This window comes from Streptopelia decaocto, assembly GCF_964273445.1.
Source record: "Streptopelia decaocto genome assembly, chromosome: 24".
Classification (NCBI taxonomy): domain Eukaryota; kingdom Metazoa; phylum Chordata; class Aves; order Columbiformes; family Columbidae; genus Streptopelia; species Streptopelia decaocto.
In genome coordinates this window covers 4,618,055-4,630,290 of record NC_138679.1, presented here as the reverse complement: position 1 = coordinate 4,630,290, position 12,236 = coordinate 4,618,055, and the positions used below count along the sequence as shown (strand labels likewise).

The 12,236-nt window shown below is 58.3% G+C and overlaps 2 protein-coding genes across 2 annotated transcripts; both read right to left on the bottom strand.

Annotated features, from left to right (window-relative positions):
• Nucleotides 1–807: 807 nt before the first annotated feature.
• KLHL33 (kelch like family member 33) lies at nucleotides 808–5,571 on the bottom strand. Its single transcript, XM_082072077.1, has 5 exons — nucleotides 5,328–5,571; nucleotides 3,935–4,464; nucleotides 2,802–3,735; nucleotides 2,227–2,397; nucleotides 808–1,675 (listed from the first exon to the last, which is right to left on the bottom strand). The coding sequence occupies exons 2-5, from the start codon at nucleotides 4,455–4,457 to the stop codon at nucleotides 1,099–1,101; spliced, it is 2,205 nt and encodes a 734-aa protein (XP_081928203.1). The 5' UTR covers nucleotides 4,458–4,464; nucleotides 5,328–5,571; the 3' UTR covers nucleotides 808–1,098.
• Nucleotides 5,572–7,618: 2,047 nt separating this feature from the next.
• Nucleotides 7,619–10,946, bottom strand: NDUFA11 (NADH:ubiquinone oxidoreductase subunit A11). Its single transcript, XM_082072050.1, has 4 exons — nucleotides 10,798–10,946; nucleotides 10,572–10,664; nucleotides 9,226–9,348; nucleotides 7,619–7,810 (listed from the first exon to the last, which is right to left on the bottom strand). Exons 1-4 carry the CDS (start codon nucleotides 10,877–10,879, stop codon nucleotides 7,698–7,700), a joined length of 411 nt encoding a protein of 136 aa, XP_081928176.1. The 5' UTR covers nucleotides 10,880–10,946; the 3' UTR covers nucleotides 7,619–7,697.
• Between the last annotated feature and the right edge of the window lie 1,290 nt (nucleotides 10,947–12,236).

The following is a 12,236-nucleotide window of genomic DNA, read 5'->3' as shown; positions in this document are numbered from 1 at the left end:
GTGGTTAACGGATCGTACTCTACCTGGATGATGGTAATGTGCAGTACCACACAGGGCTGTGCTGGGAACTCTTCTGTTTAACGTCTTTATCAATGACATGGTGCAGTGACTGAGCTTTTACCGTGTTGGTTGATGACACCAGGCTGGGAGGGATCAGTTTGTGTCCTTCCAACAGGATTACCAGTCAGAGAGCACCATTGACCCTGGAGAAACGGGTTGACAGAAATCTGATGAAAGTCAACAAGGACAAATGCAAAGTTCTGTTCCTTGGAAGGAAGACCTCAGCAATGGCAGTGGGGGACAGACTGGCTGAGGAGCAGAGCTGTGGAACACCTTTCAGTGGTGCCCAACGATAAGATGAGGGGAAATGGGCATAGGCTGAAGCATAGAAGATTCCATCTGAATATGAGGAGAAACTTGTTTGCTGGGAGGTGCCAGAGCCTGGCCCAGGCTGCCCAGAGCGGGTGTGGAGTCTCCTGCTCTGAGACATTCAAACCCCCTGGACCCACCTGTGATCTGCTCTGTGACGCTGCGTGAGCTGGTGGGTTGGACTAGATGGTCTCGAGAGGGCCCTTCCAACCCCAACCATTCTGTGATTCTGTGTAATAGGACCTGTGTGTCTTGGTTGGCAGAAATGTGACCGTTACCCAGCTGTGCACGCTGGCAGCAAAGAGAGAGTGACAGGAGCCTGGGCTGGGTTAACAGGAGCGTAGCAAACTTGGTCTCCTGCTCTCCTCCTGTTCCTTGCGAGAAGCACTTGGATGTCTGGGCTCCCCAGCAGAAACAACAGGACCCAGATGGGCAGTTCAGGAGCCACTTTTATTCAACCCAAGTGTGGGGGTGAATTGGGGATCCCCAGTGATGGGGTCAGGGCAGGGCAGTGAGTATTCCTGGAAGCACAGGGCTGCAGTGTGGGGAATGCCAGTGTCCCATGGGGTCCCCATGGTCTAGGGCACATACCCTGGGGGTGGGGGATTGCCAGAAACCACAGGAGGAACCCACTCTGGGGAAGAGATCTGGAAGCAATTTTGTCCCATAGAGGTGCCCACAGATACTACCCGGGGATCTCAGTATGGGGTGCAGAGCTTTTAAGCTGCCCTAAGTATGATTGGGGGTGTCAGGTGATCTGGAGGTGTCTTCAAGGCAGCTGGGGCCACGCAAGGCAGGGGGGACAGTGAGGACACAAGCTTGGAGGTCAGTATAGGCGTGGGGCAAGGTGCCCCGGGTGATCCAGCGCCGGCTGCCCGGCTGGTAGGCGTGGATCAGGTGCGTGTCCCGGTAGGTCTCATGACTGTACCCTCCCAGCACCAGCAGTTCGCCCCCCAGCACAGCTGCACCCCCAACCACATGGGCCTGTGGCAGGGGGCTGAGAAGAACCCAGGTGTCCAGCTTGGGGCTGTAAACCTCAAAGGCCAGCTGGTCCCTGTAGCCCGTCTGCCCATCCCGTTGGCAAAGCCCCCCGGCCACATAGAGCTGCCCACCCGCCTCCTCCATGACGTGCCCAGCTCGCTGGCCGTTCATGGGGGCCAGGACCATGGCAGGCCGACCTGGGGCGTAGCGCAGCAGGGCCGCCTGGCACTGGGACGCCTCGTCACACCCCCCCGACACGTAGAGCGCACCATCCAGGGCACACGCCGCGTGCCCGCACAGAGCCATCGGCAGGGGCCAGCACCGCCTGGGCAAGGAGAGAGGGAGGGGTGAGGGTCAGTTAAGGAGGGCTGCCCCACGGTGATTGCCCGCCCAGGAGCTCCCCAGCAAGCCATGGCTCTGCTGAACACTCAGTAGTCAACACTGGCCAACACCCAGTGAGTCCCAGTGGGCAGCATCAGCCAAAGCATAATGGATGCCCAAGGACCATCACTGTACAACACCTTGTAGACCACAAAAGACGTCTTGGGTCAACACAATAATGGACAATATTGGCAAACACCCAACAGAGCACCCAATGAACATAGCTGGAAGATGTTTAAATCATTTTTCTCTTTGACAGATGGCTGAATACTACTGGCTAAAAACTTCACCACCCACTGGGCATCACTGGCCAATACCAAATGACCCCCAAGGGACACAGTTGCTCAACACCCAGTAGACTTCTCCCAAAGGCCATTGTTGGCCCATTCTCCATTGGCAGCTCAGTGACCCAAAGACCAGTCAATGGGCACCACCGGCCAACGCAAGGGGCTGCCCGGGCAGAGGAAGGTGGGTGTCCAAGAGGTGCCGTCTCACCTCCAGGTGTCTTGGGCCACGTCATAGCACTCCACAGTGTCTGTGCAGTAGAGGTCCCCCGAGCTGCCCCCCAGGGCATAGATGACCTCCCCAAGTGCCACAGCAGCAAAGTAGCTCCGTCCGCAGGTCATGCTGGCCAAGCGCTCCCAGGAACCGTCCATAGGCTGATACCTGGGTTACAGACACAAAGGGGCAAGAGACTACTTGTGACCTACCACGCCATGAGGTGATGTTGGCACCGCTGAGGGCAACAACCCACCTACAACCAGCCAGTCCCATAATGCCATGGGGCCACATGATCCCCTTGCATAGGAAAATCCCCTCCTCCTGGGCAAAACCCAAACCCTGAGACATCTCCAGGTAGGAGCCTCCCTGCCTTATACCCAAAAGGCCATGACATCCCAGGGTGGGAGGGCGCCTTCCACTCCAGTCCTACAGCCAACCAATCCCAGAATGCCTTGGGGCCACTTGACCAACCTTGGGTCCGTGGGGCAGCTCTAGCTCCACCAACACCTCGTCTGATCCCACAGTGTCCTGGTGCCACGTGGCACCTCGAGGTCCTCAGTGGCTCTCACCTGTAGACACTGGCCAGGGTGTCATGAACCCCGTAGTAGCGCTTTCCACCCAGGACGTAGAGGCTGTTGCCCACCACGGCCACGGCATGGCGGAAGCGTGGGCCATCAGGAAAGTCCCCCAGTGCCCGCCACTCCACCCGCTTCACCAGCCCCACAGCACTGAGGTAGCGGTGGGCAAACCAGAGGTGTCTGCTGGGCTTCCGGGCAGCCAGGTTGTTTGTCAGTTTGTCTCCACCACAAACCACCAGCACCTCTTGCAAAGAACGCACCCGGCATGGCAGCTGGGCCACAGGGCTCAAACTTGCTACCACAAGCTCACGGAGAATCTTTGGGTCAGCTACCCCTGCAGTCACTGATGGGATCTTCTTCAGCTCCCGGCCAGACATGAGGGTAAAGCGAACAGATGACAGGACTTCCTTGGCTAGATCTTCTTGGTCATCTCCATTAGCCATAAGCCACCGGGATGCTGCTTCCAGCGCCTCCAGTTCATTGAGAACATTGAGACTATCGGAGCGGAGAAGGCGGATGAGAAGGTGTGCAGGAAGATCCAGAAAGGCTGGTGTGGCCATCACGCTGGGGAAGGTGGCCAAGATGTAGTCCTCTGCTACGCGGCCCACCTGGGCCAGCTCGTAAGCCCCAGCGAAGGCCAACACATCCGGGACAGTTTCTGGGGTCAGGCCATGGGTGAAAACATCCAGGCAGAGGGTGAGGAGCCCCCAGGCCTGGTAGTGCAGGGAGGTCTCGGCTGCCTCCAGGACCGTGGACCAGGGCCCGGCCACGGCCCCTGTGTAGGCGAAGGAGAGGAGGAGGCGCAGCTCGGCCGGGGACAGCCCCGTGGCCAGCGGGGCGGCGGGGTCGTGGGTGGCCTCCCGCATGGGGCAAGTGAAGAGACCACGGAAGAAGTCACAGGAGCAGCTCAGGGCCAGGCGCTGGACTGGGGGGGAGGAAGAAGAGTCGGGGAGGCAGCGGGGGCCCCTTTGTACCCCACAGCCCCCATAACACAGGTGTCCTAGATCCCCTCACCTCTACCTCCCCATCCCCGCCTGCAGCTTCAGCCCCAGCGTCCCTGCCAGGGCACCCGGCTGTCCCAGCATCCCCCATACCCGCCCAGGGCACCCCCACCCCCGGCTCACCTGGGATCACCTCGTCCCCTGCGCGGAGCTGCAGGTCACAGCCCAGGCCGCTGGCGTGGAGTCGCTCCATGGCTCTTAGCGTCTCCCACTGCTCCTCCAAGGGCTCGGGACCCCCGTCCTGGGGGTCGCGCTCCAGCCGCTGGCCACACGCAGCCACCACCCGGGGGGCCCCCAGGGCCCGGGCAGCCTCCTGCACCTCCTGCTCCCGGCCATGGGGCACCGTTCCCCCATAGGCGAAGGCGAGCACGGCCCGCCAGCCCCGCAGCGTGGCCCCGGGGGGCAGCGGGACGTGGGGCAGGGGGTCCTGGCGCAGGTCTCTGGTCCTGCCCTCCAGGAAGCGGAGGAAGAAGGAGCTGATGGAGGCCAGGACCACAGCATGGGCCACGTCACCCTCCGGGCCCACAGCCACGTCCACCAGCTGTCCCGCGGTGCGGAGCTGGTCGGCCGTGGTCAGGAACTGTCCCGCGTGGGCCCCGTCCCGCAGGGTCCACTGGGCTGGGGCCGGCCCCTCTGCAACCCACATCTTGGCTCTGGGAACACACGGAGTGCGGGGTCAGGGTGTCACCCCCACAGCCAGAGCCTCGGCAGGAGTCCTGGCTGGGGACACGGGTCCTGCTACTGGCACTGCCACATCATCAAAAACACAGGATCCATCGCCAAAGCCCCCACCCCACGGCTGAGGCCACCAGGCTCTGCTACTGCCCCATAACTGAACCTGCAGTCCCTTGGCAAAACCGCAGCCCCATAGGTGAGACCAACAGGCCCTGTTGCTGCCCCATAGCTGAGTCCGATGTCCCTCATCTGCCTTATCGCTGAACCCTCACCATGAAGCTACTGACCCACAGCCAACACTGCAGCCCCACAGGTCAGCCCACTGTCCCTGATCAAACCCTCCATCCTGTCACAGGAGCCACCAAGCCCTTCTGCAGCCATTGCCCCACAGCTGAAACTACTGGTCCTCCCACAGCGGCACAACCCCTGGCCCACGGCACAGCTCCAGGCAAAGGCACCGTCCCACCCATTCGATGCACAGCGGCAGCTGTGTGCAGCCTGTCGTGTGTTGTGCCGCCTGTTGCATGCTGTGTGATGCATTGTGCCGCCTGTCGCACGTTGCGATGCATTGCGCTGCAAGTTGCATGTGACATCGCGCATCGGCCGTGCTCCCTGTGGCCCTGGTCCTCGGAGCCGACCCTCACGTGTCACGCTGCGTCACAGCGCGGTGCGCTGCACCGTCACCCCCTGTCCCGAGCGGCGCCTCACATGTCGCTCGCGGTGCCTGCACGGTGTCGCGTGTCCTCGCTGAGCCCTGCGCTTTGCAGCCCAGCGTGGTGCAGCCGTGTCCCGCGTTGCCGCGCGGCGTGCCGCGCCACGCCATGCAATCGTCCCCCCTTACCGCCTGCCGCCGCTCCGGGAAGCTCCTGTGACCCCCCAGGAATGTGTCTGGGTAATTATAGCCCAGATGGGACACGTGGCTGCAGCCGGGAGCCGGGAGAGGCCCCGGCAGAGGGAGGTCCGAGGCCATGGAGCCGCAGGACGGGGCGGTGGGGTCACCCGGGTCCCTGAGGACGGGCCGGGGGAAGGCACAGGCAGGGCTGCAAACCCACGTTACCCTGGACGGGTCCTGTTGTGGGGCTCTGGCCCACCAGACCCCCCAAACCCTGCTCAGCTCTGGCGCAGGGTGAAGCAGGGTCCCCTCAAAAACACTTGGGTGGGAAAGAAACACCCCGTTCCCCCAGCCCCATGGGGGTGACACCCCCACCACCACCCACGTGCCCCTGAGCTGGAGCCCAGCCCCACTGACCCCCGGAATGAAGAGTGGGGTCCCCCAGCACCATGGGGCATGTGGGGACCCTGGCCCAGCCCCAACGTCCCCCAGCTGCCCCCAGCCAGCACATACAGCACCAGCGAGTCACGGCTGTGACTGTGTCCACGTCACTCTGCCCCTGGGTCCCCTAACTCCTTATCTCCTGTCCCCTCCCCTCACACCCATGCTCTCCTGCCCCACATCCCACCTCCCCCAGTGCCCATATTCCCCATGAACTCAGACCCCTGTCCCCAAATGGCCTGTCCCTCTAGTCTCATTTTCTCATGTGCCTGGTTGAATTGTGGCCCCAAAGATGATTTCACAGCCTCTCCATGTCCATTTTCCAGCACTTAACCTCCGCCAACTGTGACTTGTTTTTTCCGTCTACATAGTCAGGATTTCCCTTTCTGTAACTTGTTACTGCTCATCCTTTATTGTGCACCTGAACCTGTCATTTCTGTAACCATTCGGTTGTGAGAATAAGTATTAGATCAGCCCTTTATGTTCTTTTCTCCAGGATGAACAACGCAGTTCTCCTCACGTCTCCTCCTGCACCCTGTGCCTCAACCCTCCACATTCTTGAGTCTTGTATCTGGGCAGGAACAACCCCAGGTTCAGTGTAAGTTGGGGAATGACCTATTAGAGAGCAGCGTAGGGGAAAGGGACCTGGGGGTCCTGGGGCCAGCAGGGTGACCATGAGCCAGCACTGGGCCCTTGTGGCCAGGAAGCCAATGGGACCTGGGGTGGGTTAGAAGGGGGTGGTCAGTAGGTCAGAGAGGTTCTCCTGCCCCTCTGCTCTGCCCTGGGGAGACCACACCTGGAATCTTGTGTCCAGTTGTGGCCCCTCAGTTCCAGCAGGACAGGGAACTGCTGGAGAGAGTCCAGCGCAGCCACCAAGATGCTGCAGGGAGTGGAGCATCTCCCGTGTGAGGAAAGGCTGAGGGAGCTGGGGCTCTGGAGCCGGAGAACAGGAGACTGAGGGTTGACCTCATTCATTTTTACAGATATATAAAGGGGGAGTGTCAGGAGGATGGAGCCAGGCTCTTCTCGGTAAGAACTGATGGTAGGACAAGGAATAATGGACACAAACTGGAACACAAAAGGTTCCACTTAAATTTGAGAAGAAACTTGTTGGGGGTGAGGGTGGCAGAGCCTGGCCCAGGCTGCCCAGGGGGGTTGTGGAGTCTCCTTCTCTGCAGACATTCCAACCCGCCTGGACACCTTCCTGTGTCACCTCGTCTGGGTGTTCCTGCTCCATGGGGGGATTGCACTGGATGAGCTTTCCAGGTCCCTTCCAACCCCTGACATTCTGGGATTCTGTGATTCTGTAATTCTTGGTGGCTTTGCTGGACACGCTTCAGTTTGCACCCAAAATTCAACCAGACACAGCCCTGAGCAACCCGCTCCAGCTCTGAGCAGGAAGATCTTCCCACCTCAGCTATTCCCCAGTTCTAACCCTGAAACCGTGGGCTCTAGAGCTCCTTAAAGGCTTTTGGAAAAAGCCCCCGGGATCCCAAACACCTTGGGGGCACCTCCACCTCCTTCCCAACCCAAATACCTCAACTCAACCTGGAGCCAAGTGCCAATTCACAAGTTTTGACCCCAAACCCTTCACCCATGGTCTCGGTGCAGTGCAGCCCCAACCCTCGCCAGAAAATCCTGCAGGACCCACTCGAAACGACAAGAACTGCTACAAAACCAAATTAAAACCAGTAAATGCATCCCTCAAGTGCCCTGCACAGAGACACGGAGACAAAGCGACTCGTGCATGAAGAAATAATCCCAGCAGGAGCAGCAGACGAAGCTTCCCCTCCAACAGCTCCTCCTTTCTGTATCTCAGCCCCAAGAGCTGGATGGCGCCAAACTCTGGTGACACCTGCTGATGTGACAGTGTCTTTATTACACAACGTCTGGTTACGTACAGCATTGCAGACAGCTCGCCGGGAGGAGCGGCGCCATTCACAGCTTGGGAGGGCCCGTCAGCCTCCAGCCCTCCTTGTTACCGATCTTCATGAGCGCAGCCGTAACTCCGAAGCCCAGACACGCCGTGCTGCCCGTCATGTAACTGTGAGCTGCAGAGAACACACCACAGCACATCTATCAGGGTACGAGCACTGTAACAGCACATCTCAACACACCCTGCAATTCTCCCTTGACCATCAGTAACATTTGCCAAGAGAAATCAGAATAAGTGACTTTTTTTTGCATTAGTTTTTCTTGTGCTTTCAGCTTGCAATTCATAATATCAATTTCTACAACCCATCTCCTTACACAGCTGATCTTAAATTGCTTATTCCAATGACAAAAATAACAATCACTGCTTCAAACTCTCGTCAGCTGAGCGATTAGGAAAAGTCAAGGTAAATTCTATTTCACCACAATTACAGCTTAAATAAAACCCTCACACCTTTCACACTGAATCTAAATGCCCACAGGATGCATGTGGATGCATCTGCAGGAGCCAGCCCAGCCTGGCAGACAACGCAGGAGCAACAGCAGCAAGATCCAGCCTGTCCCTGGGCACACGGAGAACCCACAAGGCAGACGTGTAAAATAAACCACATTTGTTGCCAAGAAAACATGGATTTCCACAATCCCGTTTTCCATACCCTGCAGTTTTAAGTTCTAACGGGCAGTTGTAACCGGCAGTGCTGGGTCAGCTCTGCTTCATTCTGTACATCAGTGGGATGTTCCCCCTGGTGACCTTGTCCTGGTTTTGTTAAAAACAAGACCGGTTCTCTTTTAGTGATTTTTCTCTCAGCTCAGTTCTTTAGGTGGCTGTACTTCTCGGAGTTTTAGCTGCATATTTTTCCTTGGATGCTGACAAGAGACCAACGGGATGCTGAAGAAGCTTGTGTTTAGATTTATTACTATGGTAGCTAAGGAAGACTGACAAGTTTTCCCATGTTCTGTTGTGAGAGGGGCGTGTTTGAGGAGGGGTGGATGAACAGGTGACTAGAACTGACCAACTAAGTATTCCATCCCATAATCGTCATATAAGAGGGTGATCACAGGTCACGCTCTCTTCGCCCACGGCCGGCATCCAGAGAGGCCCCTGTCTGTCTGTCTGTCTGAGTGACGCCAACTCCACATCCAGCGCTTGAGAGTGGGTTTGGATATTTTGTGTATATATTCTCTATTTATTAGTAGCATTAGTAAAACCCTTTAAAACTCTTCAACTTGAAGTCTAAGTCTCTCTTCCTTTCCTCTTTCCAATCATCTTTCTGATCTAAAGGAAGGGTGGCGGGAGGTGAGGGGATAACAGGGAGCGTCTGCCATGGTTTACTGCTGCCTTGATAGACCTGCAGCGGGATTTATTTTAGCAGACCCGAGCATCAACGAAACTGGCATGAAACGGAATTCAGATGCTGAGACAAATCTTTACCAAATAAGCCTGACACCAAGATTATTTTATGTTTTTCCCCTAATAGAAATGTTTCTAAAACCAAAGAGGGCTCATTTCATTACAGGCATCATCCACATTTACCTCTTGCACCCAAGACCATTCCTGTTGCGCAGCCTCCTATGAAATAGTTCAAGGGGTCGTCCGGTTTCTCGCGGATCTGGGCAGTGAGACAGGTCGTGGCGCCGAACACAGCTCCCAGCGTGGCTGCGAACGAGGCAAAACACAAACCCAGCCCCTCAGGGACAATTGCACACGTACAAAGCACATCCTGAGACGCGTGGTGCCTTGCGACCGGTCCTCTGGGAGACAAGAGGAAAACGAAGCAAGATCTGGTTTCGATTAGGCAGGGACTTTGTATCCTGGACACTGATGAGACTCAGCATCACCCAAGTCCCATTGGGTTCCTGCTGGTCCCTGATAAGCTGATTTCACAAATTGAATTAAGAAAGCACAAAGTGGAGTCGTCTTGTCTGCTGAATTACGTACCTCAACCCATCAGACCCTGCATCGATGTAACCACAAAGTTCAGCAAATAGCTCTGTCAAAAACATAGACTAAAACATTTGCGGTGTTTGTATATGAGTAAGAAACGTTTGCTCCCACTACACTGTTGCACAGAAGCCAGTTGTTTTGCACATATTGACAGCATGTACCTTTTACTCTAGACTGCAAAAAATGCATCACCTACACTTTAAATAAAGAATAAGGCTTTAAATCAAGAGCATGGGAGGCAGAGACTGGCTCAGATGCACCTTCAGCCTCGGCTGACACGGCAGTTCTGCCTCAGGCATTAATCCAGGAGTTTCTTTTGCCACCCCCATATTTCACTGGCATTACATTATGCAGCAGAAAATACAATCCATGCATGGATAACTGCTGCTCTATTATTCTGATTTGACATATAAATAAGAAGCCTGTTAGAGGAAATACAGCTAAAGGAAACACCAACTGTAGAGCTCTGTACTAATTTTGATTCATTTTAGCATGTTGGCTCCTGGTTTCACAGCATCCCAGGCTGGTTGGGTTGCAGGGACTCTGCAGATCCCCAGCCCCACCTGCTCACGCAGGGTCACAGAGCAGATCACACAGGTGGGTCCAGGGGGTTGGAATGTCTCAGAGCAGGAGACTCCACACCCGCTCTGGGCAGCCTGGGCCAGGCTCTGGCACCTCCCAGCAAACAAGTTTCTGCTCATGTTCACATGGAGCCTCCTGTGTTTCAGTCTGTGCCCGTTGCCCCTCACCCTGGCGTTGGGCACCACTGAGCAGAGTCTGGTCCGTCCTTAAAACCCCCGTGTGCCTGCGAGGGGTGCGGGGGAGGGAAATAACCAGCCCGGAGCACAAAGTCAAGGGTGGCGGTGGCGGCTGAGCCCGGGGGCCGCCCCGGGGCTGCCTGTGCCGGGGGAGCGGCCGCTCGGCCGGGTCCTTACCCATGGTCACCGTGTCGGTCGCTGCCATCTGCAAGGCGGCCAGAGCCGAGCCGGGCTGCAGCAGGATGATCCGGTACGCCGTCCCCACCAAGCCTGCAACACATCGGGCGGCATCAGCCGGCGCAGCCGGGGCCCGGGCGGCCGCCGCGCTCTCCTCCGCACCGTCCCGGCCCCGCTCCGCTGCCGCGCTCCCGCCCCGCACAGACGCGGCGCCCCCGCCCCGCACCCGCGGCGGCGCCGAGCCGGGTGGTGAGCCAGGTGCGGCGGGGACAGTCCTCGCCCTCGGGGCCGTCCCAGTACCCCGCCATGGCGCCGCAAGGGCACGGCCGAGCCCCCGCGCTCTCGCGAGAGGACGGGCCGGTCCCGCCCCGCCCGCTCCGCAGCACCGCCCCGGCTGCGCGGCGGGCGGGCCCGGGAGCGGCGGGCCCGGGAGCGGCGGGCCCGGGAGCGGCGGGCCCGGGAGCGGCGGGCCCGGGAGCGGCGGGCCCGGGAGCGGCGGGCCCGGCCGGGGGCTGTGGGGACCTGGGTTTGCGGGAATCGGGGGCTATGGGAACCGAGGCTGCGGGGACCAGGACCTGCGGGGACCGGGGGCTGCGGGAATCGGGGGCTGTGGGGATCGGGGTTTGCGGAACCAGGACCTGCGGGGACCTGGGGCTGCGGGACCGGGGGCTGTGGGGACCGGGGGCTGCGGGGCCGGCGCTGCCGGAGCTGGGGCCGCCAGAGCTGGGCCCGGGGTCTCCTCCGGCGATGAACAGGCCCCCGGTTCGCGCTGAACGACCGCGGTTCCCCGGCTGAGCTGCCGCCGAAAGCCCCGTCAGTGCCGCCCCGCGGGGGCTCCGGGCTGGCCCGGCCCGGGCGGATCTGACCCCGGGGCCCCTGGGATCCCTTCGGGAAAGTCCCTGCATTTGCTGTTTCCAGCTCCCACCCGGGCCGCGGCTCTTCAGGCGCTTCCACAGGCTGCAGCTCTGGCTCACCCGAAGAACGTGCACCGATGGCAGCCGTGCTGGTAACCCTGCTGCTTTGACTTGTCAGGGCTGGCCAGTTTGGTTGCTTGGTTGGTTTTTATTGTTGTTTGTTGGTTTGGTTGGGTTTGGCTTCTTTTGTTTTGCTGGGGTTTTTTTCTACAATTATAACTCAATAGTACTTGGATTATTTATACATTTTCAAGGCCTCTATTCTAATTCTCTGGCTGCCCCTCTATCCTGCTACACTTGTCTCTCATTTTTTTCCCTCAGCAATAATAAACGCTGGAGTGCAGGCTGTACTGTCTGTGTTTTCCAGCTGATCTCCCCTCCTGCACCCTGGGCCTCAACCCTCCCCGTTCCTGGTGGCTTTGCTGGACACGCTTCAGTTTGCACCCAAAATTCAACCAGACACAGCCCTGAGCAACCCGCTCCAGCTCTGAGCAGGAAGATCTTCCCACCTCAGCTATTCCCCAGTTCTAACCCTGAAACCGTGGGCTCTAGAGCTCCCCAAAGGCTTTTGGAGAAAGCCCCCGGGCTCCCAAACACCTTGGGGGCACCTCCACCTCCTTCCCCACCATTCAACACCTCCCTGCTGTGTTGCTCAGTCCCAAACCAGATTGACCCCTCAAGCTCTTTCGCTTGTCTGCTTCTTACCCCTCCATGGGAAATGCCCCGTAAATACTTCATTATTGAAGTAATA